This window comes from Phoxinus phoxinus (assembly GCF_949152265.1).
Source record: "Phoxinus phoxinus genome assembly, chromosome: 1".
In the NCBI taxonomy this organism is placed as follows: Eukaryota; Metazoa; Chordata; class Actinopteri; order Cypriniformes; family Leuciscidae; genus Phoxinus; species Phoxinus phoxinus.
Window position 1 is genome coordinate 46,215,998 of NC_136876.1, and position 27,469 is coordinate 46,243,466.

General features: G+C 38.3%; 2 protein-coding genes across 2 annotated transcripts in view; one reads left to right on the forward strand and one right to left on the reverse strand.

The window, feature by feature from the left end:
* Positions 1-6,070, forward strand: part of LOC307008357 (NACHT, LRR and PYD domains-containing protein 3-like) — a 58,756-nt gene extending 52,686 nt beyond the window's left edge. Inside the window, exons 9-10 of the mRNA XM_079631106.1 lie at positions 1,086-1,129; positions 1,223-6,070. Of these exons, the coding sequence (XP_079487232.1) occupies positions 1,086-1,129; positions 1,223-1,752 (574 nt within the window). The 3' untranslated portion in view covers positions 1,753-6,070. The remainder of the gene's footprint in view (positions 1-1,085; positions 1,130-1,222) is intronic.
* A 1,425-nt stretch (positions 6,071-7,495) lies between these two features.
* The window catches only part of sec14l1 (SEC14-like lipid binding 1), a 31,217-nt gene continuing 11,243 nt past the window's right edge, over positions 7,496-27,469 (reverse strand). The window contains exons 3-16 of the mRNA XM_079607120.1: positions 27,210-27,359; positions 25,687-25,818; positions 25,470-25,598; positions 24,114-24,303; positions 21,439-21,548; positions 19,847-20,036; positions 19,573-19,661; positions 18,654-18,724; positions 16,218-16,389; positions 15,845-15,979; positions 12,274-12,408; positions 9,074-9,325; positions 8,813-8,991; positions 7,496-8,695 (exon numbers count right to left, since the gene is read on the reverse strand). Of these exons, the coding sequence (XP_079463246.1) occupies positions 8,590-8,695; positions 8,813-8,991; positions 9,074-9,325; positions 12,274-12,408; positions 15,845-15,979; positions 16,218-16,389; positions 18,654-18,724; positions 19,573-19,661; positions 19,847-20,036; positions 21,439-21,548; positions 24,114-24,303; positions 25,470-25,598; positions 25,687-25,818; positions 27,210-27,359 (2,040 nt within the window). The 3' untranslated portion in view covers positions 7,496-8,589. The remainder of the gene's footprint in view (positions 8,696-8,812; positions 8,992-9,073; positions 9,326-12,273; positions 12,409-15,844; positions 15,980-16,217; positions 16,390-18,653; positions 18,725-19,572; positions 19,662-19,846; positions 20,037-21,438; positions 21,549-24,113; positions 24,304-25,469; positions 25,599-25,686; positions 25,819-27,209; positions 27,360-27,469) is intronic.

Sequence of the window (27,469 nt, forward strand, 5' to 3'; positions counted from 1 at the left end):
CCCCCATCACTCCCCCTGATCCTCCACCATTCCACCTCCCTCCTGAACTCTTTTTTTTTGTATTGTAGTTGTGTCTTGGAGCATCTGATAGCCGCTCCGTAGAGGGGGGGTTATGTCACAGTGTCCAGTTTGTATTTCCCTGGGTAACCACTAGAGGTCATCTTCCCCCACGTTGTCATTCACTCCTAACTTAACGTTTATGGATTGCTTATATGGTTTTGACCCCTGCCTGGACTGGTTGTGTGAGTACGGATTACCCATAAATTCTGCAATTGGATCTTAACCTTTCTTGTGTGTGGTATCGTGACACTGGCCCACAAAAATTACAGTAAGAGTGGGTGATAAACCCATAACATGTCATATGTATGTGGTTAATTATGCACTGTGAATAATTTTAAAATGGATGAAAAGATGATTAGGATCCATGGATGCATGGAATGTATTGTCCCAAGATGGCTGCAGAAAAGATTGTGCCAATCTATGTGCAATACGTGTAGTTTTAAATATTTCCATCTTTTTTAATATCTGGAGAATATAGGATTGTATAAGTCCATAATATAATGAGCACTTCCTGTAAGAAATGCCAAAAAATAAACAATCTTGCACATTTATTGGTAAAAAAGAAGAAGCTATTTTTATATTTATTTCCAAAAATACAGGATCAAACCATTTCACAAATGAGAGCAGACACTACTTCATCTTTATGTCTGATTTAAAGCCTAATGTAGGATTTTAGAGGTTGACCGTAGGTGCCGAAAACTGATTAATAAATCAACCGATATTTTTAAAATGGATACTGGATTAAAAAAACCATAACACTCCAAGTAAAACAGTGCTGAACTGAAATTTGCTAAATTAAATAAATATATATGAATATATTAAAATGAGAAGTTCTACAGAATGAATTCTACAGAAAAGAATTTAAAACATCTCTTTAACTATAACCTAGAAACATATGTAAATTTGTACGTAAATTTCTACCTACAAGAAAGAAAGAGATAAAGAAAGTTTATGTTCACAATATGAGAAACTGGGTACATAACAGACATCTCTCTCTCTCTCTCTCTCTCTCTCTCTCTCTCTAGTGTGGATCACAGAGGAGAAATCATGATTTCAAGACTACACAAATGTAAGTCCTTTAAAGACACAGGTTTAGTATTTGTTGTTTTGTTGTTGTAAATGTTTCTTTTCTGTGTGTGTTAATGTGTGTTCTTGTGTTCAGATGCCTGTGATCTCAGACTGGATCCAAAGACAGCAAACACTCAACTCATTCTGTCTCAGGAGAACAGAAAGGTGATGTGTGTGAATAAGCAGCAGTCGTATCCTGATCATCCAGAGAGATTTGACAAGTGTTTTCAGGTCCTGTGTAGAGAGAGTCTGACTGGACGCTGTTACTGGGAGGCTGAATGTAGTAGAAAGATTTTTATATCAGTGGCATATAAAGGAATCAAGAGGAAAGGACTGTGTGCTGACTGTGTGTTTGGAAAGAATGAGAAGTCCTGGAGTCTGAGCCGCTCTGATGACAGATTCACTGTCTGTCACAATAATAAGTCTACTGATATTTCTGCTGGTCCAGGATCCTGTAAGAGAGCAGGGGTTTATGTGGACGTGTCAGCCGGCACTCTGTCCTTCTACAGCGTCTCTGACACACACACACTCACACACTTACACACTTTCAACACCACATTCACTGAACCACTTTTTGCTGGATTTAGACTTTATTACAACTCTTCTGTCTGTCTGTCCCATTAAACATACGCTTAAACACTTAAACACATTCACTGAACCCCTCTGTGCTGGATTTGAAGCCTTTTTAAACTCTTCAGTGTTTCTGTGACACATTAAACAACACAGTCTCACACACACACAAAAAAAATCATGGGTTATGACAAATGGGCACTGTAAAAAATTATCATGATTTTAACGGTAAAAAATGCTACAGTGAAAAACTGTTAATTGGTTAACAGAAAGTTTCCGTACTATATACGGTAAATAACTGTGATAGATCTAATGGTAACGGTGATATTTGTAGTTTTCGAGAAACTAGCCTACAGGAATATACTGTGAATTAACAGCGCTCAAAGTCGACACTCAGAGGCTGTGTTCCAAATCACGCCCTATACCCTCATTCACTATTGCCTAGTTCACTAATACAGTCCACTTGACTGAGTGAATAATTTCATAGTTAATTCAGTTAATTTTCGAATGCTCCTCGCGACAGCCCCCCCCCTTGGCCGATTCCTCTGAGGTAGGACCTCCTCTCTCAGAGACGGGGCACTCTATGGCACCCACGTCCAGACCTCTGGAAACTCCATGTCAGGTCCCTGGACGGGACGCGGAGGTTCTAGGTGGTCTACCACAGGCAGTGGAAGACACCATCACTTCCGCTAGAGCCCCCTCTACGAGGCGCCTCTATGCGTTGAAGTGGAATCTGTTCGTCGCTTGGTGTTCCTCCCGTCAGGAGGACACCCGAACAGCCTGCCATATGTTTCACTATCCCACTGGGCTAGTACATATGTGTATTCCAGGTCTTCCTCAGGCAGGCTGGGGCTTCCGCAGCGTTGCCTTCCCCTTTTTTGGGGGGTTAGGGCACGTTTTCCCAGTGTTATCCAATATCCACTGAGCGGGTCTTGTGGAACAGCAGTTGGATTCCTAGTTAGCTCCCGCAACTTATTACAAGAAACTGCTGCAGGGTAGCTTAGCTGGGCGCTGGAAGGGGCCAGCACCATGGCGTTTTATTAGGGATCCCAATTCGTCAGGGAACTACCTTCGCGGAGGACTGGACACTGTTCGGCTCCTCAGTGAAAAGCACTGGCGCAATGTTTACTTCCGCCTTTTATACCCGCGCTGGTAGGCGGGTCGCGGAATGCAAATCCTGCATGCAAATGTCCATTGGCTCGTTTTAATTATCTCGAAGGCAATTGGTCTCCCTAGTGGGATCGCAATTCGTCAGGGAACTCCCCCGACGACACGTCTCCGTTCCCTGTACTCAGGGAACGAGGGTTACATACGTAACCGAGACGATTTTCTACTTCGACCTTTACGTTACCTTTGTAGATTGCGACGTTCTGTTTGCTTTCTGAATTTGATCAGGTTAACCTTCTGGGCCAGACCTTCCAGCTCTCTGCATTCCACCAACTGGCAAGCAATCAAATATGTCATAATTGATCCCTTCTGGCTGCTGTTCTGAAAACCTTGATGGTAGCATGTGATCGACATCCACTTTAACATGTCGATGGCCTATTTGCACATAGAAAGTCAGAGGTATTGTACACTGCAGAGTAGTCAGACAGTGCCTGTCTGAAGTCTCGTCCCAACACCCTCTCCCCCAAACTGAATGTCCGGAGTGACTGATTTCTTATGCCCTTTCTGCCGTTGAATCTGGTGCTTGGATACAACATCCGACACATCAGGCTTAGTCAATGAAAGACGAGTGCGTGTTTGCCATTTAAGGAACAACTCTGCTGGTGTGTGCTCCGTGACAGTGTGTGGTGTATTCCTGTATGTGAACAGGAAATGGGCTAGCTGCTGATTGGGAGACACTGACTGAGACTGCAGTCAAATCAATATGCATTTGCGTGGTCACAGAAATGATGGTACTGTATCTCATTCACAGGCCAAGAGAAGCCATGCCCATCATTGCATTTGTAATGCAGCCAGAGTTAAAACTGCGGACTGGTCCAAATATGGCCAAAAGTGGTTTGTGATCCGTCAGTAACACAAACTTTCTTCCATATAGATACTTATGGAATTTCTTATGCTCAAAGCTTTTTTTTCTATTTGAGCATAATTGATCTCACTAGGTGTCAGGGTCTGTGATGCGAATGCAATCGGTTGCTCTTCTCCTGACGGTAGGATAGGTGAAATGGCCGCACCCATGCTATACGGAGGGGCGTCACAGGCAAGTCAGGAGAGGTTGCCCTGGATCATTATGTGCAAGGCACTTACAGTTCAGTAGCCATTGTTTGCAGGCTTTGAATGCCTCTTCACAATTTGGTGACCAATTCCATTTTGTGTCTGCTTGCAAACGCTGGTGCAGATGGTACTATGTTAAAAGGTTGGCCACAAACTTTCATTAATAATTTAGTAATCCTAAAAATGACCTTAACTCTGAGACATTCCTTGGAGCTGGTGCATTTATGATTGCTTCCACTTTGTTTTCCGTAGGGTGCAGACCCTGCTCATCTATCATGTACCCCAAGTATTCTGAGTCTTGGAGGAAAGCACACTTTGCGAGTTTCATCCTTAGTTCGTGCTTCTCTAGCCTGGCCATCACCTGATCCAATACTGCTAGATGTGCTTCTTCAGTAGATGCTGACACCAAGATGTCATTGATAAAACAGACCACATTGTCTATGCCTTGCTGTATCTGGTCCATTTTGTGCTGAAAAACATCCAGAGCCGTTGAAACACCGCAGGCCAGGTGGTGATAACGGAAAAGAGCTTTGTGGGTGTTGATTGTAAGGTAACTGTTTGAATGCGAATGACTGATTAAGTTTGCTAAACACTTTACAACGTTACCCTTTACCTAGGTCGAGGCTTGTGCAATATTGGTTTACTGTCTTGCTGAACTTGTATTCTAGCCTGGAAATCTTTCATCTTTCCATAACTCAATGCTAAGAAACCTGAATGAGAAGACCCTTTCTGTGGGTTGCCTGTGAAAAGCGGGCAACCGTGTGTAAACCACTGGAATGTTCTGCACGTTATGTCAAGTCCTTTGTATCCTTGTATGCCAGTTCAAGGCTAAGAGCAATTTCACAGGCTTGTTTGAAAATCAAATTCTTCTTGGATAAGAGACGCTTGTGGTAAGCTTCACCTGACATACCACAGACAAACTGATCTCTCAGTGCATCGAGGAACAGGCCACACTCGCATGTGCTAGCAAGTTTTTTCAAGTCAACAATATAGTCTGTTAATGTTTTACCTTCTTTCTGATATCGTCTGTGAAATCTGAAGCGTTCAGCATATTGTTTTTTGGCTTAAAATGTTCCAGTCATTTCTTTATTGACTGGAACATTCAATAAAGTTTATTTTCTCCCATATTTGTTTTCTTATTCTCGCATACGCACAATAGAAATACTGTAACACAGTTCCACCAATACACCACAAATCACAGTTCATGTAACGGAGTCCAGTTAGTGACAGCTGTGCTGGTAAACCCCACTCCCCTGTTCTCAGGAGGTGCACTACCGACTGACGCTAGAGACTTTGGTCTTTAGCGTTCCTTGTTAGCGCGTCCACCTCCCATGCTAGAGACGCCGGTTCGAATCCCTCTCGGGGCTTGATAAGTTGGACTTGGGGGTTACATATACACTACAAGATCGGGAAAATTAGGGACCATGTGACTGATAAAAGAACATGTTAATTAATGTGAGGGGAAGAAACCTGTTTACCAACATCTGAAATATCAGACATTTCTCTGTTTCAAAGCAGCATGAGGATGTTTCTCCAGATGCTTCTTGTGTCTTGATAAAGAGGGCAATTTGTTGTCTTCTGCTCTCACTACATGTACAACTGTGAGGAAAATCCTTGAGTTTCTTCATCTAGCAAACTTCCAACATCCTGGACACACTTGGAGAAAAAAAGACAAACTCCTGTGCATTAATGTGTTTGAACACACTGGACTCGTCCTTCATTAGAAGGGTTTTTATAGCACTAATGAAATTGATCTTTGGGACGGTTGTCTTCACTGCGGGTCTAATCGGGACTAATCCTTGCCACTGAACACTGGTACTTTATACATGTGGAATCCAGATGTTTCTTAAGGTTTTTTTTTTTTTTTCAGAAGAAAATCTGATTTTCACAATTTGGTTTATAATTTAATGGGGTCATTCGATGTTTGAAAAAGATATTACAAAGTATTGCTAGAGAAAATAAGTATTTATGCAAATAGACTTCAGATGCATAACGTTTTAGTTAAAACTACCCTGACTTAAATGTATTTGTTTGATTACATTTATTTTGATTATTTTTTGTTATCTGCCAGCTAGGCCTACTGTAAATGTTATTGATGTTATCAGATATTGTGTTTGATCAGTTTTAAACTTAATAAATTGTACTTTAAAAGTTGTATAATTTTTCTTGCCTTACCTTTAAAGAATGAATAAAATCTATGTGTAAAACTCCATTATCAGAGGAAGAACTGCCTTCACATCCACATACAGGCATACACTATACATATAACTTTTTCAATTGTAAAGGCCATGTGAAATAATAAACAAAGTCCAATGAAGTATTTTCAAAAATATAGTTTTTTTTCCCCAATACATATCAATAATAACACATATTTGAACATCTCTCCTAAGCGAGTATTGCGCATAATTTTACACACTCCCACAGATTTTGCGTTCACACTCCAAGTGCGCACAAAGCCAGCCTCTCAGTACTAAATTTAGTTATTTTTGCAGCTTATTGCGCTTAAACAGTCGGTCTTGGTAAGTATTCACATAAACACTGCTGTGTCCGAAATCAAATACTTCCCTACTATATAGTATGCGAAAAACAGTACACCAACAGAGTAGTATATCTGAATACATATTCGAAAACAGTAGAGGAAAAGTCCCCAGACTACTTACTTTCCACGAGATCCTGAAGTGCACATTCGATGGACACTTTACTATCCCATGAGCCCACGGGAAAGGGTTTATGAATGGAGGTGAATCGACGCAACTGACGCTGGTAGGTCATGTGATAATGACAACATGGCGGATGTAGTATGTCCATATTACATTCATGCCTTATACTATAAAGAACATACTTTTTTAAAGTTACTCAGGGGTAGTAAGCCGTCGATTAACAAAATGCTTAAATACATTTTAAAGTATGTCGTGAGCCTCCGTCTTGCCTTTAATCGTATAATTTTACGTTAAAATATATGCACTATTAACAAAGAACCGTCATTATTTCCAAGCAATAAGTGTTTTTGTTAATCCTGTCGACATTTAGTTGTGAATGGGGCGTCCCACATGGCTTGATCCACGCCCGGCATTTCTCCCCTCGGCTTTTAGGTTTCAGGAAGGAAAAAAATTTCACCCCACCGTCCAAACTTTTAGGATACCGGGTATCAGATTTGCAAAATTCATACGCACAACGCCTCGGCATGTTTCCCTCGCTCGAAAGCTTGCCAGCCCTAGTTACGGTTGCTAAGCCACGATTGGCCAGTGGCGGTTTTCGGGCATGTCTTAGCGAAGGGTCAATTGACTACCATCCAATATTTTTCCTAAATAAGGTCCCATGGTGGACCACCGGAAGGGTGGGACTTAGGCTCTCTATTCCGTTTCTCTGGGAAATACGTCACAACACTGAGATAAAGTCGGTTGCAACTTCCGGTTCACGCAGACTTTAAATGAAATCTGAGAGATTTCGGTCCGTCCGTTGAAAGTCTGTTCGCCCAAAACTGATGTGGTTACACTTTATTTGAGGTGTTTTTCTCTACTATATACTTCCATAAAAAAAAAGTACAATTTTGCTGTGGTTAGCAGGGAAGAGTCGAGGATAACGTTACTCGCAGCAATAATTTATTAAATACACACACAAAGAAAATCCAAACAGGGAAGATGATAATCATTCAAACAGGGAACTGAAACACATGGGTATTTATACACTGGATAACAACAGATGTGTGTAATGACACACAAGAGAACAAACAAGGTTAACTTAAGAAACAGAGGCAAACTGGAACAAACTACAGGAAGTGAACAATGGAGACAGAAAATACACTTCAAAATAAAAGTCCCAGAACACAAGGCAAATCGTGACACTGTTGAGGTGGATACGGGTGAGTTTAGTGGTGTGGGAGGGTTTAAGGGTCAACAGTGGTTAGATGCAATTACAAATTGTGGGTATTGTAAAAATATAAGCACTATGTAAAAAGCATGTATGTACACAATAAATTCAATGTATCAAATTATTACATTTTAGTACTAGTTAAAGACACCCAATATAAATTGGGACCTTTGACACTTCAAAACATCTGGAAAGAGATTGTAAAATAAATCCATAATGGTGTGGTTTAATCAAAATCTTCTGAAGAGAAAATCGTTTTATATACTTTTATTTTATTTACGACGACACCTACTTTATATAGCAGTAGCCTTCTTTACTCACAGATATATTGTTCTATTGGATATTTTGGTAACATGCTTGGATTAATGACGGAAGTAAGCAGTTTCCCAGGAAATCCATCCTGACAACTCAAAAATATGAATAATAAAATCATTATTAAAGACTTACCGTTGTGATTCAGGCGTAAATCAAAATCACAGTTTGGAAAAATAATTTTTGATACGATTGCTAAACTTTGTTCATTCATTCCAAACAAAAAAAGTCGCACAGTGTAGCTTCATGCACCACATTCATAAAGTTGCTCAATCAGACAACCAAAGTAGACAACATTTACAAATTTATTTATAACAATGTACAGAAATCTAGCATGTAATATACAGAAAGCCAGTAGTTTATCAGAAAAAGATCACCCAATCATACAGGCGTTTGTTGGTTTAATGTGAACCTCATCATTCAATGTTCAGTCATCATTTGCAGAAACTGGTAATCCCGCAGAGCTCAAGTTTTCCCAGCTGGATGAAGATGCTATCTTGAAATGGTGGAGTCTGTGTGTGACTGGTTGGAGGAGGTGGTGGCGGCGCTGAGCAGAGAGAAACCGCTGTGACTCGACTCCAGGCTGCTCATGGAGCCTCTGATGGAAACACACATACACACCTTTAAACAGACCATATGGCTTTCCAGATGATGGTTTACCATGATTCTTTAAAATGTTTAAGATAAGCACTTTGCAATATGAAAGCATCCAGACCTGAAGTCAGAGGACTGCAGCACCTCTGTGAAATACATGACTTTGCATTTGTGTGAGGAGACCTGCAGAGAGGCCAGAACATCATCGACCCGCGGCCGACTGGATGAGGTGCACGTCGGGGTGCTGTAAAGACGCCACTGCAGGATGTAGAATCCAGGCCAGCGCGTCACATGTGAGCCCTGATGGGAAAGGAACAGCAGAACGAAGTTTGAATACGAGTCACGCATGTTGTCGACAGGTTTTTTGGTGAGACTCCCTCACCTGTACGCTCTCTCCCTCTCGGCAGGGGAGGGCCGTCTCCACCATGCTGTAGTCTTGTCCCAGCATCCACGAGCGGTCAATGAGCTGGACGTTGTTCCCGCCGGGGCAGGCGAGGTTGTGCGCGCTCAGGCCGTCTCTTTTCGCAGGCTGAGGGACTCTTCTGGAGTGGTAGATGTTGAAGATCACGTCGCCTTTACACACGTCAAAGTCCCACGTGATGACGGACGACACGTCTGTGATCTCTATCAGCACCTGAAGATGAACAAAGGGATGCGTCTTCATTTCATAACGCATGACACACAGCGCTGCGCACCATTCAGAATTCAACTGAGAATCTGGGATTTGAATTGCAGGAAAACATTCAAATTAGAATTTACATAAGGAAGTAAAAGTCTTTTTTGTTGGACCCAGTTGACTTCCATAGTATATCTTTTTTTTCTACTATGGAAGTCAATGGGGTCCATCAACTATTTGGTTTGTTTTCAAGAGAAGAAACACATTCATATTTGGTTTGAAACAATGAATTTAAGGCGAGACACGGCAGGCAAAAACATCGGGTGTTTTTCACTGGTCAATTTTAAGATTTTGGGCCATTTGTCTTCAATAACATGTCTTTTTTCAGACTTGTGGTGAAAAAAGTCCAAAATACACTTTTAGGTCTTTATTTTTCTACACTTTGTCTGTTTGTGTCTGTAGATTTCTCCGAAATTCATCAAAAGTTGGCGTTATAAATCAACGCGCTGCTCCACGATCTCTCTCTGCTTCCTTTAACCCTCTGGGGACGAATTGGGCGGTACCGCCCAAAAAGGCATACTTTTACAAATGTGCAATTATCTTCAAAACTACTAATGATAGAGAGGTGCGGTGTTTTTTGCCGTCTTCCTCAGATTCCGCTGAAAACAGTGATATCCCGTTTGTATTATACACACACTTCGCTGTTGCGCAATACCACTGCATAAAAAGGCCAATGAAATCGATGTTGTTAGGCAAACTCCACCAGTGGAAAAATTGCCGCTGGGAGGATTTTTTTTTTTTACCCAATCAGAGGAAGGTTACCATGACGTATTCTAGCCAATCAGAGGACTCTGTAGCCTTCAACATGTACAAACAAACAGCGTCATGTGGACGGAGAATGAGACAGATAGCGAACGGAGCGGAGTATTACAGAGCGCACAGAGATCTATATAAGAGAGAGACAGAATAACTTAAATAACATTATTATTGTATTGTTTTAGCACTTTTATGATGGCAGGCAGTACAAGAACAAGCTCTGGAACAATTACTGCAAAGTAAATCTGCCAGGTTGTGAGTGTGTCTGTTCTTCAGAGCAAGCAGGTCTCATTTAGTTCTGAGCAGACCGCTTTTTCACGCCTGGGACTGTTTGTAAAAAAAGTTCCTTATTTAATTGTTCTTAACACATTTGATTGAACAATAACAAATGTCTGTCAAGCAAAGGGTTTGACAAATATTTTTTTGGTTCAAAAACTGTTCACTATTGTTGTGTGAGGGGTGATTTTCAGTAATAAATGACAAAAATCTAATTTTCGTTTTTGAAATTCTCTCGATTATTGTACATTTTTCACTCATACTTCCTTTATAAACACATTACATGCATGCTTATGTTAGCTTAGGGTCTTCTGAATCCATAGATACCAAACACATGGTGTTCCATCTCCATTACATATGGTTTATAAGCCCAAATGTAAAAATAGAGAAAACGGACCAAAAAGGGCTTAGTCCCCAAAGGGTTAATCTCACACATGTCTGGAAACTAAGCGCTCTCTCTCCTTTGCAATGCTGTCGGATCCAAATATGGTCATTTCCTTTTTATCAGCAACCAATCGTGAAAGTACAATGGGCATTTAACTCTAAAAGCGAAATCTCATTGGCTGATGTCAATTTCTGACAACCTGATTGGTTCAGATGCATCACGTGACGCGCTCTGACACTTAGATGTGTGTTTTTGACTGTTTTGGAAGTCAATGGGGTCCATCAACTGTTTGGTGTTCAGGAGAAGAAACACATTCATATAGGTTTGAAACAATTCATTTAAGGCGAGACACGGCAGGCAAAAACATTGTTGTTTTTTTCACTGGTCAATTTTGAGATTTTGGGCTATTTGTCTTCAATAACATGTCTTCTTTCAGACTTGTGGTGAAAAAAAGTCCAAAATACACTTTTAGGTCTTTATTTTACTACACTTTGTCTGTTTGTGTCTGTAGATTTCTCCGAAATTCATCAAAAGTTGGCGTTATAAATCATCCCGCTGCTCCGCGATCTCTGTCTGTCTGTCTGCTTCCTTTAATCTCACACACCGCGTTATGAAAGCTCTCTCTCTTCTGTACAATGCTGTCGGATCCAAATATGGTCATTTCCTTTTAATCAGCAACCAATCATGAAAGTACAATGGGCATTTAACTCTAAAAGCGAAATCTCATTGGCTGATGTCAATTTCTGACAACGTGATTTGTTCAGATGCATCACGTGACGCGCTCTGACATTTAGATGTGTGTTTTTGACTGTTTTTCTGTTCAGTTAAAGGCCATAAATGCTGTGTTTATAGGTTTTGATGTGATTTAGGTGGTTTGTATTGTTGTTGCTAATGATTTGATAAGATATTGTGTCAGTAAATAGTTGTTTCCACTAAAAAAGTATGATTTTTTACATTACAAATCTTTAAATGCCTTTTTCTCAAAATGAGTTTTTTGTCATCCTCCAGTAGAAACATCTCAGCCTATGTAGCACCGATGTACACCAAACTCTCCAGTTATACACTCAGCAGTATTCTGAAGATATTTCCAGAGGGATTTGTTAATAAATCATTCCTGGCCTGATTTATGTGACATTTTAATTAAACAAATATGGCGAAAATTGATTTTTTAGGCTATGGACAGTATATTTTGATTTCCTAGGTAATGAAAGCATATATCCTGAAATCCCTCTGAACATCTTCTTTCATCTTGTGTGTAATCAAAATGAAAAAAGAATTCTGCACCTGGCTTAATCATATGTTCAGATCTATCTACCGAAAATATATGCAAAATTGCAAAATTTGTCCATCATGCTGCATGTCTTCTTATAACCAACAGATGGCGCCACTTATTAACACACTGCATATGAAAGTGAACTTTGCCCAGCTGAAGTAACCAGTAAAAGCTGTGTATTGTTGAGTGTTGTGTGTGTGTGTGTATGAGCTGTACCTCATGTGGAGATCCCTTCAACACACCCGCGCTCTTGTATATGGACTCATTCCACAGTTTAACCTCCTCGTTCTCCAGCTCCTCGGCCGTACGGTACAGAGACTTGGGAACCAGACCTCCCTCAGGAGCATCACACTGAATTAAACATGAGAAGATTAGATTAGAGTGATATTAGTGATCATTTCTGTCTGAATAAATACTGTACAGCTACATGTGTCCTGTAGTAGTACTGAATGCCATCTCTTGGTTTTCTGTGGCTTCAATGCAAAAGCATTTAGTAACTATGAATGCAAGCAAATTCTGATTATAATGGAAAAGTGTTTCATGTATTCATTGATATCAAACATATATCACAACATCATGATGATCCCATGTTATATTATTCTACCTTCACATTCCAGGAGAGAAACAACACACGACATTGTTGCTATTGATGGGTTTTATATTCTCTTGTGAAAAAGAAGTGTGCCTAATTGTATCAAATGTGCACTTGTAGTGTACTTCAAATCTAAGTATATTTTAATCAACTGTACTTGTAGATTATATATTATCATATTATCATATTATATATTATATAATAATATATTATTATTAATGAAATAAAAGAGCACTTAAAGAGACACTTTCATGACAATGTTTCTTAACACACTTAAGCACGCTCTTAAAAACGGCACTTTGTAATAATGTCAAATTAAAAGTTTTACTTTAAATGTACATTTCAAATAATTTTGCTTTAATAACATTTTGTCATGCTTTGAAATGGGTTTTAATTTGAACTGTAATGTGTTCATGTTAAATTTATAATAAATATAAATATACTAAATAGCAAATTGACCATTACAAATGAGTCATTTCAAATATATTTAAATACAAGTTTCAATAGAAATGCCATTGTATGTTTAGTTTACCATAAAAGCCTGTCATTCAGCAGTAACATTTCATATTTCAAAGACAATAGAAGTAATAATGAAGTTACATATACATGTACTTAAATCCTACTTAAGTAACACTCTAAATTTCAACTAATTGCATGTAACATTAATGTTAAACTATAATTAATTTTCATTTAAAGGATAATTCCGGTATTTAACACCTTGAGTCTATATTGTAGTTTGTTTTGGATGAACAAGAGTGGTGGACAACATTTTTTTGACAATGGTTCCTCTCTCGAGTTTTTGACTAAAAGAATTGGCCATGGACCCATTTAACATTGGAGTCAATGTGCATGTCCGAAAATGTCATTAAAACAGCCAATGATGTTCGTTTACAAAACTGTTAAACTCACCGAGTGGTTAGTGGTGTTAGTTGATGTTCCAGAAACAAAAAGTGTTGCGAAATACAGTTTCTGTCGTGTTTTATTCGTCATTTTGTAAAATCCCATTGAATTCTGTTGAAGGACTGAGTGCTCGTTAATATAAATGCGCTAACGGAAACGGAAAGGGGGCTGTTTACATTTGGTCGATGTAGTCTTTTTGCCCGCTTCCGTTTCTCATAAGGCTAGCGAGCAGAGCAACTGTTGAATATTGAATATTGAAAGACGTGACCACTGACCAGTGTAATATGAAGTTGAACTTGACTGTGACCGTGAGTGTCCCGCGAGACATAAACATCGGTTATCGCCATCAAGTGGTCGGGAGTGTGCTAACGCTTCAGATTCAAATATTGAGCGGAAGTTACACGGTTCTGAAAAAATAGTTCCACTATAGCAAAATAAACGGATTGGAATCATATATTGCGACGATATATTGTTTATAATCATCAACGAACATCACTAACCACTCGGTGAGTTTAACAGTTTTGTAAACGAACATTATTGGCTGTTTTAATGACATTTTCGGACATGCACATTGACTCCAATGTTAAATGGGTCCATGGCCAATTCTTTTATAGTCAAAAACTCGAGAGAGGAACCATTGTCAAAAAAATGTTGTCCACCACTCTTGTTCATCCAAAACAAACTACAATATAGACTCAAGGTGTTAAATACCGGAATTATCCTTTAATTGCAATTAAGTGTCCAAAAACGATACATTCATTTTGCATGGAAGTATATTATATTAAAGTATATTATTTCTGTTGTAAATACTCTTCGGCTAAAGTATGCTAGTTTTACAAGCGTTTAATGTCTGTTAAAGTGCCTTAGAGGAGCGTCTGTTTGACACAAACCACTGTATAAATTTATGATAAATATGCACACAAATATCAATATTCAAATATGATTATGCAAATTAATATCTGGGAATGTGTTGTTGGCCTAGGGAAGGTGCGTGACATGTCCTATCACTTCTAAACAGAGTTCCAGCTTAATGATCCCGCATGTATCAACATACAGACATGCATATCTCTGCTTTCCTGAAGCGCTTCGGCTTAATCTAACCAGGCCAGATGAGAAGCACATGACCACATGTCAACGGCAGCTCGATCATACAGAGTAACATGAGGAATATCAGACCCTAACTCTCTGAATATGCTCCGCAGCTCTTAGTAAAGGCTCGGATCATCTCAAGGCTGGATTGCTGCAATACTCCGGTGACCAGCTTTGTGAACTCCAGTCCAACCATCTACATTTACTGAAGAATGCAGCGGCACGTCAGCTTTTCCGCCAGTTTAGCTCCAACTCTGATTAAACACACCTGAACCAGCTCATCAAGGCCTTCAGGATTACTAGAGACTTCCAAGCCGGTGTGTTTTGGAGCTGGTTGGAGCGAAACTCTGCAGGACTGAGTTTGACACATGGGTTAATATGTGACCGGATCCAGCAAAATGAGTCTCAGTGACCCACAATTCAAAACTGAGATTTTGGTATTAATGGAAAGAGGAGACCATAAGATTTCAAATGATATCCTATAGTTGTAAATATATACACATTTGAATTATGGTCGTCTGCCCTCTTTTTCCATTTGAAAACCTGAGAAAATCGCTTTTAATGTTTTTTTTGCCCGTTTTTTGTTGTTGATATCTTTCAAAATCCATTGCATTTAAAGGGATAAACTATTTATTTTACAGCTTAATTTGACCAAAGACATTAATATATAACACGACATTTCTCAAATTAATAATATTTCATCTTTCTGAGGAGATCTGCAAGCTTGTTTACACAGAGCGCTGCGAGTCTGACAGGAGGACGGCTGGACCAATCGCGTGCCGGTCAGTCGAAACGGGGCTTCCCATTGACAAATGATCAGCGTTTGTGTACATTTCTAAGCTTTTTGATTGGTTCTATACAACGTGTAACACCATATTTGGAGAGCAGAGATGGTGACGTTTCAGGGCATACCTGGGAAATGCTCAGAGGTGACGAGTTCAGAAAAACAATGTTCATTTCCAGCGAATTTAGTAAAACTTTGTAAACTTTAAAAGTCATTAAAATACCTTTACTCAATTATCTGGACTACGAAACTTTGGGAAATTATTTGTTTAATGTCTGTTCTTTGAAATTAGCAAAAAAAAAAAAAAAAATCTATTTAATTGTTTTTCCACATAATCGGCCCATATCTTAAAATGGACTCATTTCGCCAGAGCGGGTCACATGGTTCAGATCTCGACACCACATGTAGTTCTGAAGACTCACCAGAGAGTCTCCTCCTAAGAAGTCAGGGATGAAGTCTCTGTTGATGTAGTCCACCAGACCTCCAGGCCCCTGGTAGTCATTCCCAGCGTAGATGAGGAACTTCTTCCGGGTGTTTTCATCGATGAACGGACTCACCTGAGAGCAGAACAAAAGACAATTTACAGAAGCCCGGAAATGAAGTGAAACAACACCACGCTAAAGTGACATTTAACTGTGATGGCTCAGTGTGTGGAGACATTTACAACCATTAAACGAAGATAGAGTAGGTGCAGCTCATCTCAGTCTTCCCTAATATCTTTAACTATTTGTTAATATGCTTCTAAGTGTGTCATAATGTGAAATCGTGTGTGTGTGTGTGTGTGTGTGTGTTTACCAAAGTCCAGAGCACAGGGAACACTCTGGGTGCTCTTATTATGAGGAGACGGCCCAGTGTCTCAGGGTAGTTGGCTCCTACGACTTCTATCATCCTCAGCAAGGCTTTGATGGCCGGTCTCCACAGATGCCTCATATTTAACCCCTCAAGATCCACCAGACATGTCCAACAACTACAGCACAAAAGCACATATTTATTTATTTAGGGTGTAGGATGTACAGTAAAACGCACGATGTGTATGAACACTAGTGCTGATTCTAATTCATAACCATACTAAAAGATAATATATACTGGAACTGGCTGCTTTTATTGATGTTCGGCACCAAATCCAGAACAATCAAATTCCTTTTAATTCTCATTTATTATTGTCAGTGTTGGGTAAGTTACTCTTAAAAAAGTAATTAATTACTAGCTACTAATTTCATCTTCAACAGTGCAAATAGATTACTGTACTAATTACTCTCTCTCTAAATATTGCATTACTAATTACTTTCTAAATCCCACATCAACCTCGACCAGTTGAACAATACAAGAATAACATGAAACTGCTCTTTTAATTCTTTCAAATAAACAATATACAATTGAAATGGTAACACTTTACAATAAAGTTCATTTATTAAACATTAGTTAAAGGGCACCTATTATGGAATTTTGAAATGTACCTTTCATGTAGTGTGTAACATAGATCTAAGTGAACAAAAACATCCTGCAAAGTTTGAAATATGAAAGTGCACCGTATATAAAGTTATTGTCTTTCAAAAGTGAGAGTCGACTCGGAGTCATTTTTATGAATCGTTAGAAGACCGAAGCTTTTTCTCTGACTAGATGACGCCCACTTGTCAAGTTATTTGAATACGATACGCCCACTTATTGCTCTCCAAGGCCAGCAGGGAAAACATCAGGGCGACGAGACGCTGTGTTCTGAAGTGCGACTCAAAAGACAACTTTTTTCATCTGCCCAAGGAGGAGCATTTGAAGACTAAGTGGCTACAATTCATACAACTATACCACAGAAGTATAGTCCGAGCCTTTGTTCGCGCCATTTTGAAGACGATTGCTTTACCAAATGCAATCAAACTTGGATTCGCGAGTCGGCTGATATTGAAGGAAGGTTCAGTTCCAAGTGTATTTGCATCAGCTTCCTCCTCCGTATCACAACCTGTAAGTGTTATTAATAATTGTTGCTTTTATGTTTTATGTAGCATGCTTAATAATTATTTTGTTTGTTGTGTAAGCACCGTTTAGCTTCTAGGTCTTCAATGACAATTGTATTGAGATATGTGAAGTGTTTGTCGTTGTTTTCGGAGTTGTCTTAAAGAATAGAGTAATATAGCCTACCTCATAGGAACGTAACTGCCTTTTTTTTTTTTTTTTTTAAACGTTGTGTTTATGCATCGGGCTAATGCAAACAAAGACTGATTGTGCTTTTACAATATGAACTCTGGGCTATGCTCGCTAACATAACATTAAATAAATTCTTTATCTTATTTTTAGTTTTTTACTACAAACTACAAAGCAGTGGACTATAATCATTATTATAACACGATTTAATTGATAAAAGCATCATTGTACTCCGTGTTAAACAATAAGTATTATCTCTGTAAACACTGCTGGGTCATCTGACCAATCGCAGATTAGCGTCGCGCAAAGGAGGGGTTTGAAAAACGAGTCGTTGAACGATTCATTTGGGAGTCGGTGAGCAAATCAGGTAAAAATAAATGCATATTATACGACAACAAAAGTGTTTTTTGTCTTTGCATGCACGTAAAACTGTTTTTGGGGACTCCCTAAACAACATTAGGAACATTTTAAATGTCATAATAGGTGCCCTTTAATGTATTAACTAACATGAACTAACAATGAGCAATACGTTTTTTATAGTATTTATTAATCTTTGTTAATGTTAGTTAATATAAATAAAGCTGTTCATTGTTTTTTCATGTTAGTTCACACTGCATTAACTCATGTTAACAAGATTTTAATAAAGTATTAGTAAATGTTTAAATTAACATTAACAAATATTAATAAATGCTTTATAAGTGCAGTTCATTATTAGTTCATGTTAACTAATGTAGTTAACTAATGTTAACTTATGAACCTTATTGTAAAGTTTTACCATTGAAATTATTCTTGAACTGACCAAAGTGTTTAAAAGGAGAATGTTACATTAAAAACATAGATTTTAACATAAGACGTTAAATTCACTATAGTTGTATATATAATTGTTATATTGTCTATACAGTATTTAATGCAATTACATCTGAAGTAACTTAAATTACAGAAAAAAATCCCTTACTTTACCTTTTCAAGGGGAACATTAAATTACTGTATTTAATCACTTAGTAATGCATTACACCCAACACTGATTATGGCCACTATACATATAGATTAATACAGTGCATGATCTGTATGGTGATGCATGAGTAAATTAAGTACCTGATTGGTTTTCCAAATATTTTGGTTTTCTCTTGACAGTGTCTGAGACCTTCCTCGTTGATAGACAGCACCTAAACGTTGGGTCAAAGGTCAAGGGGGTCAGTGAATGTGCTCATTTTATTGATTCATTTTATTGATGATTGAATTATTTATTCATTTACTGGCGTAGCCTGGTTTATCCCAAGTCATTTTTCTACTGCTAACACCAACATTGATTTTTGTTTGTTTCTTGCTCACTGTGGTTCACGGTTTTTCTAGCAGTTCCCTTTTTAGAAAAGGGTGATATGACCAAATTATTTACCAAAATATATGTGACTTTCAACCACAGTACGGAACAATATAGTGCTTATGTATGAAATCAAATAGAAATTAAAGCCATAATCACAATTTCTCAAACGTTCTCAACACATCAGACTCTGTGAACACCTGCTATTTTTCACTTAAGACAACTGAATTATATATCTTCATTGATGCTTTTAAAGAATTTTTACTCCATAGAAACAAAACCACCCAATATTTACATCTCTCAATAACCTTTAAATGCTCAGTGGTTTGCCCGAGCATCAGATTTATCAGACAAGCAGGTTTTTTTGACTTGTGACAACTTCAGTAACACTTTTTTGAGAATCGCGTACTCTCGCTTAGAAACAAAACCGACCAATATTTTAATATCTAAATTGCTATGAATGCTCAGATGTGCTCCTGAGTCACTGCTGCACTAACATATAGGCTAGAGTAGACAACACTATAAACACAATATCGATATATCTAAATCTTCACAGCCCCAAAAACTTGCTCTATGGTAAAGCACTAAGGCATTATTGACACAACAGTAAAGCTGCTTTAGAAAGATGTGTATTGTGAAAAGCAGTACGTTTGATTTGTCATTTCATACTGTTTGTATTCGTCTAACTCTTACATGTCTCAGAAGAGTCTCTTCTCCCAGCGTCCGCACTAAACCTTTGGTGTCCATTTGTCCAAGTCGAAGGATATAGAGAGGACGCCCATCTATATAACACACACACACAACCACATTAGTCAGCTTGTTCGTTGTTTATACAGAATATGAAAACCACCTCGCTCTGTTTGATCAGTATCAAGTATCAAGGAGGGGAAACGCCTCTCCATTAGTTCTGTGGCAGATAATCATGTTTTAAATGACAATGTCTGAAGTGAGCGTAAATGTGCTGGACCTTTGTCGTGGTGATGCCAGCCTCCGGTGTAGTAATCCTGCAGGAGCTGCGGACACTGCCACGTGTCTAACAGGAAGTCGATCTGATGCTGCTTTCTCCATGTGAGCGTCTGACACAAAGCCTCTTTGGCCTTTTCCAGATTAAAGTCCCGTGAACGCAGGAAACGCAGCACGTGCTCGTCTTTGGGGATCTGAAGGGATTAAAATAAATATGTATTTAATTCGAACAAAATCTCCCATCTGGTTGGAAATTCAGGTTCCAAGAGCTCAAGTCTCTTCTGCTCAGCAAGGCTTTAATACAAAACATTTCTATTGTGATATATTTTAACAATGTAATGTATCTCTGTGATGGTAAAGCATCATTACTCCAGTCGTCAGTGTCACGTGATCCTTCAGAAATCATTCTAATATGCTGGTTTGATGATCAAGAAACATTATCAATGATGTTTTGCAGCTTCATATATTTTTTTGTGGAAAGTAACATGGCTTTCATAATATACAGGTTTTGTTTACAACAATCACGTCATAACTTTTTTTGTTCAGTAAATATATCGTTATTAAAATTTGTTCATTTAAAAAAATACAGAGAAAAGTAAAAAATGTCAAAAAGCAAAGATTATGAAAGTTTTGAAGCAGATCCCATAATAATTTGAATTGGCTTATCATTAGTAACAATACATATGATATGTTATTATATTATTTGATTAAAGTCCCCCTGTAGTGAAAATCCAGCTTTTAATGTTGTTTATATGTCTATGAGGTGTTTTTAATATTATATGCTTTAAGACAAACCATGTGCAAATTCATAAGTCGACAGCATTGTTAAGTATTTTCTCCTTAAAACTGCAGTGAACCAAAGACAGTCTCAAAAACACGCTTTGAAATCGCTGGTGTTTCTGACGTCACAAACTACCTTGTAACCAATCAGATCAACGTGTGCTCGTCAACCAGTGGATCTCTGAGCTGAGTGAGTGAGTGGAGGCGGGGCTCATTTACATATTCATAGAACCGCGTACACTAAATGAGGCAAAGGTGTAGAGTTACATTCAAGATATTTTAAGACATGACAAAATATTTTTTTCAAGGAAAAAACTTTTAAATGTGTCATTTCGGTGATCAAACATGAGTTTTAAGGGATAAATTGATTGACTACAGGGGGACTTTAACAGAATCATTGACATTAACCATGTCATGTCAAGAAATAGAAAAGTCAGCCATGTCAAGTATTAAGCCTTTTTACCCCAAATAAAACTTTTAAATTTCCTTAAATTCAAAACTGTTGATTAACCAAAAGCTAAAAAAAATTAATAAAAAAAATTAACGAGACCTTTGTCTCCAAATATATTTGGTAAATTGATTGATTCTCATTTGGTACCTAAATCGATTACATTTTTTAAAACATTAAATATAAGATTGTGCATTGCTTTCCCGCCATCGTGTCAAGGATCAACCAAATGTCCACATGCATAGTGAAACCTGGGTGTTTAGGAAGGAGTTTTTGTACCATCTAGTGGTTTAGAGTAAAAAATAAAATCAATGCACCTTTAGCCCAGCTGTGCCCTACTAGTACTTCATTCTGAACATTGCACTCACCTTTCCTTTGTGTGTTTCCTGCAGCCACTGTCGTAGGCGAATGAGGCAGCTCTCCTGGAAAGGAGTCAGCTGTCCCAGATAGCGCGAGATGTATTCTGCATCTAACTTGTCTGCAAACAACACAAAACCATCAGAGACCTGAGAAAAGTGTAGGAGATCATTGACACTTTTCACTTGTGGAAACTGTCGAGGAACATCTACGAATATACAGTATATAGGCCTCCTCTCGTGCTGCTGATGTGATGGATCATTTGAACATGTTCCTCCCATCATTTGAAATCAATAGTGTGTTAATCGCCCAATGTGGTTTGTGTGAGGATGAGTCCACAGAGATGGTCCACTTTAGACATTCTACTAACTATTAGTAACTTTGCAACTACATGTTCACTAGAGTATTAGTAGACTGTCTGCTTAAAGGCACACTATGCAAGATTTCCATTTTTGTCAAACAGGGACCCCTAGAGTCGCTGTGGAGTACTTGTATTTAACGTTACTGTCGTAAATACCACTCACGCAGAGCCGTCTCTACACTCACGGCCTGATCCCCTCCCCCCTGTATACCGGTACCTGTTCAATAGGATAGAAGCGTATAGTCAGATAGACTCCGAAGATGTCTACTGACCAGGTAATGTTTCACGATTTCATACAAATATTAGGCTACGGCATAATTGTATCAGGGTATCTGCACATTTTTTAAAGTCAAATTTAAGGCTTTTTAAGACCTTTTTAAGACCTGAAGAAATCAAAATTAATACCGTACATTAGGGGTTTGCAATATTAACAAAAATATATCTAGATATTTTCAAAGTTTTGTTGATAATAATTCAATGATATTTTACTGATTTTGTACTGGTACCATGGCTGGTTTAGGCCTGTTGTTGACAGCAGACTCAAAAAGATATTCATATTTAACATATTCTATCTATGCAGTGGTCAGTTCACAGTAGTGACTGAAATAAAAAAAATTATTAAGGGGCAATATTTGCCACCTTAAATTGATTTCCAGGGCCATTTTCACCTAAATATGGAAATTATTTCTAAACGTATTTAGAGGTATGCATCACCTTTTATGTCAAATTCTAACATTCAAATTCAATTCTATTAGAATAAGACCGTACCAAAATCATCCTTGCAGTGCAGAGGTGACACAGAAAAGCGGCATCCGAACTGGCATTACTATATTTACACTTAATTTGCAATTGCATAAATAAAGCTATTCAATATTTAAATATGAAATTATTTATAATTTTAACATTTTAATTAAAGGGTACTTTAAATATGCAACTAAACCCGCCAGTAGGTGGCAGTAAGTCACTGTCTTAATAAGCGAGTTGTTGGAGATTTATTCAACCGATTTGTTCAAACGGCCGATTCATTAATTGAATCAAATGATTCGTTCAAAACGCGGATTTCAGTTTTTAAAATAGAATCGCTGTCTGTTGGACTACAGTTTCATTATGAAATTCTCGTCGGCGAAATAAAGGGGGAAACAAACAATATTGACAATATAAAAAGTAACACACATTGTTAATTCAACTGTTGTATAAAATAAATAGCACATTTGCAATTGTGCACAGGAAAACGGCACTCTTGCTCGTGATATTCTAATATAACAACATATGATATAAATATAATAAGACAAAAACTCATTTGGGGACATAACTGCACTGACACATCACGCAGTGAAAGCAAGCATGAGAGACAAACGCGATGTCAGCTCGAACTCGCGGTGCCTCGTACGTAGTTAAAACAATGATTACAATATCATCATAGTTCATAGACAATCCTAAGCACAAAGAATGAACTTACTATTGAACTGACATTTACTCGTTCTCTTATCCTCTCCTCTCTCGCGCGCAGGAGACAGACGCTGCCGTAAATGACGCGAATTGTCACGTGAACAAGCAAATCCACAAAGATAGAATAATAAAAATAATACGTAGCCTACGCTAATTAGATAGTTTTCATTTGGAAAGCATTTAGATACGTCGTCAAAGTGTCATCTAAAATTTAAGACCTTTCATAGGTAAAAATAAGACTTTTCATAAGTAAAAATAAGAATTTAAGACTTTTTAAGGCCTTAAATTTTAAATATCGAATTTAAGACTTTTTAATACTTTTTAAGGATCCGCGGGGACCCTGTGTATATGTTGTGCCGTAAAGCAAGTCGTGATTCTCGCGAGATTTGTCGTGGCGCCACCTCTCAAACCTGCATTGCTATCGAGATGATTCGCCCTACTACGAGTTTGTTTACCATCAAAATGACTTCGAAGCTGTTTTATTAAGGTACAAATCTTGCATAGTGTGCCTTTAATATCTACTAACACTTTATTTTGATGCTCCCCAACAGACACTCTACTGACTATAAGTAACTGTGCAACTACATGCTTACTTACTCTAACCCTACCAGTCTACTAAAATACTCTAATGAGAGATAGTTGACACGTAGTTGCAAAGTTATGCATTAGAATATGTATTGTTATAAGTGAGGTTTGTTTCTTTCAGGGTGCAGTTAGGATGCTGCCTTCGAAAGTACAGAATCTGCCCAAGTGAGAAGTAGACAATAAGGCAGCTCACTAGAATTTGGACATGTTGACTCTCGTTATCATTCCATTCCTCCTGCATTATTATATTCATGAGCACACGCTCGCGGGCAGAAGTATGATTCATCTCACCATCCGGAGAGCCCGGCAGGGCGTCCGTGGAGCTGGGATGAGCTCTGCTGTTGCATGCTGGGATAGCTCTGGCTAAGCTGACAGGTGGTTGGTTAGGCGCGACGGTGGCGGGAGGAGGGACCCAGCGGGGCACGTGGGTAATGCCCTCCTCCTCCAGTTGTTTGAGGTGAAATTCAATAATCTCTTTTCCCTGTGGGAGAGAGAAAGAGACAAATAGAGAGTGACACAAGAGTTTACTCAAATGAAACAAGTAAACATTGGCTTTAGGTACACAGACGTATGCAAAACATACTCTTAATCGCAAGCCAGCCGAAACCAGGACATTACAAGAAAACAGATCCTGATGATAGGCATAAAAGGAATCTAAAAGTAGGAAGTAAATGAATCACGCAAGTCTTGGAAGCATGCGAGTTAATTTACTGGTGTTTGCGCCTTTATTTAGCACGCAAAAATAAGCATGTCTTAAACCAGACGCTAATATGCTCTGCTCTTGGTAGATTGTGTTGGTCAGTAAGGCTACATTAATCCAGATACATTTGAAAACTGCGTTTTCGCTTAAAAATGTTCTCCGTCCACACTAGCGTTTTCAGGCATTTTCCGACTTTTCAATGTGGATGAGAAACTTGAAAAATGCCTGAAAATGCTAAATTCACCTTACAACGCATGCGTAAAACCTCACAAAAGCTCACTTAGATGATAAAGTTTTTAAAGTTATTGCTCAATTGATGCGTCCAGGTCGCACACAGGCCCCGTTTACACGTACATGGTTATTTTGAAAAACGGAGACATTTCCCTTCGTTTGTGCCCTTCGTTTACACGCAAACAGAGAATTCGCCTCTGAAACCGATTCTTTCTAAAAACTCCGGCCAGAGTGGAGATTTTGGAAAACTTTGTCTGCACGTTTGCATGTAAACTGAGGAAAAACTGAGTTTTAGGCCGCCGACGTCACAGCATGTGACTATTTTCAGGATTCTGATTGGCTAACGTGGGCTTGAGCTTTTCGTGACACAGCCACCTACAGGTTTCTCATTGCATTTGAATTTGCTCGCAAAAGTTTTACAGCGATGGAAATACTATGACATGGGAAAAACTATATTCCAATGCTTTTGCGAGGGAACACAAGAGTTTTTTAAAAGGCATGTAATGCAAATGCAACGTTTCTAGAACATTTGGAAATACTGTGGTAAAAACACAATGTAACATGGCAGGCCAGGAGAAAGTTTTGAGGTGTGGATTTCAAAATAAGAATCTTTGTGAACAGAGATAGATTTGAATTTGGCCTGTCACATGTCCTGATCCATCCATCCATCCATCCATCTATCTATCCAACCAACCAATCAATCAACACACACACACCTTTTTAATACTGGCGGCGTATTGCTTCATTGCGATCTTCTCTGCGGTGCTCTCAAAGCCGAAGAAGGATTTGATGTCCATGCTGGCGGACTGCTCAAAACAGGTCCAGTCTTCATTCTCCGGGTGAACCTGAGGAGGGATGGTTCAAACATCAGGAAACACATAAACACGTGTCCGTGAATAAGAGGGAATCGGCCGGGAGTGTAGCAGCACAGACCGTGTAGCAGCAGTGTTCGTAGACATTGACTCTGCTGGAGAAGGACTCGTTATACGCCTCGATGTGCAGAGTTCTCTCTCTTCGGTCCAAAGAGTTCTTCTGGATGAAGTACAAGTAGTCCACTCCTGCTATCTGTACACACAGCCATGTGTCATAATCATAATCAATGTAGAGCCTAGTATTAACTTTTAACCCCGTAAGCGGCACCCCCCTTTTTTTTATAAACATGAAAATGCACATTCCGAACTTAAATGGTTCTAATTCAAGAGTGCTTTGGAATATAGATGTAAGATTTGGTCTTGTTTTAAAGAAGACACTTGGCAGATTTTTGTAGAAGTGAAATAAATTAAGGAAGTTAAACAGAAAAAAAGTCATAGAAGTTTGAGTTTATGAAAATGTAGAATGTTAAAATGTTTAAATATATATATTTTCAAAACCTGGAGGACTATAAAAATGCAAAAAAAAATATCAAAAAGCCAAAAATCTGAACAAGTTGTGTTTAAAATTTTAGATTGATATCTCAAAAAAATAAGCTTTCAGTGAGATTATGTTTGGGCGCAGTACCAACATTTTCCACTAGTTGACATTACTGCCCATATAAGGGCGCCTCCATTTCCATATGTTGTTTGAGGGATCTGAACCAATATTTTTACAATTTTCATACAATTTATGAAGTAGACATCCTATTCAGAAGTAGTGTTGGAAGTTTTGCAGATTTTGAAATGAATTCAACCTCTAAGAAACACAAGAAGAACACGTATGTGCATTATAGCTCACTGCCACATCACAAATGCTGAATCTATTCTTGTTTTCTTTATATTAAAACATTTTCAGACCTTTTTTTCTAAAAGAATTGAATGGATGCTATCTTTTGAACTCTTGGCATGAAAACAAACTGAGGTTTCTACCATTCTTTCATGATTTTTCATGTTCATCACTATTTCAAAATAAAGGTCTGAACACGCTTTAGGAGTATGAACATATTCTTGTTGCAAATTGATAAATTACGACTCCTCAGTAATTTATTTTGAAAATCAGTCACGTGTAAACTAGAGATTGTAAGCTTTCAAATGATATATCGTTTGTCAAGATTAGTTTAGGTTTATTATAGGATATTACTGTTTTAAATATGTAATGACCGATGCCAATATAAGGGGTTAAAGGCTAAATGAAATACACAATAAAAGAAGGAAGAGCTCACCTAAACAAGTAATATATTGTTTATTTCATTTATTTTCCCACATAAACCTGTGATAAACCAATGAGGAATTTTTGAAGAATCTTCAAGCATATTTTTTTTGCTTACATCTAATTTTTTTAATAGCCTCAAAAGGGTTTTTTAAATAATTGTACTATAGTAATTTCTCTTTTAGTATCATCAAGTAACTGTGCCAATCAACTTTATATACAGTAATTGCAGGGAACAGCTTCTCGTATTATTTTAATGTTCAAATGTTAACCAAATGAATGCTCACAGTTCGGTCACGGTTTATGACATTTTGGACTTCTAAAACATTACATACCCTCTTCAGAAGCCGAGGAGCCTCGACGTCCACGGTACACTTGCGTTCGGTCACTTGTGTCGCCCCGTCCTCACTGTGACACTCACTGGTGATGTCACTGTTCACAAACATGGGTATCAGCGGACAGTTTGGGAATCTTTTGTCATAGGCCTATGAGAGAGAAAAAGAGGAAGCCAATGTAAGAGTTGGAGGGGAAACAATGATTACAAGAAGACAGTTTTTGCACACAATGCAATTTTAATTAAAATATGGTTCTCTTC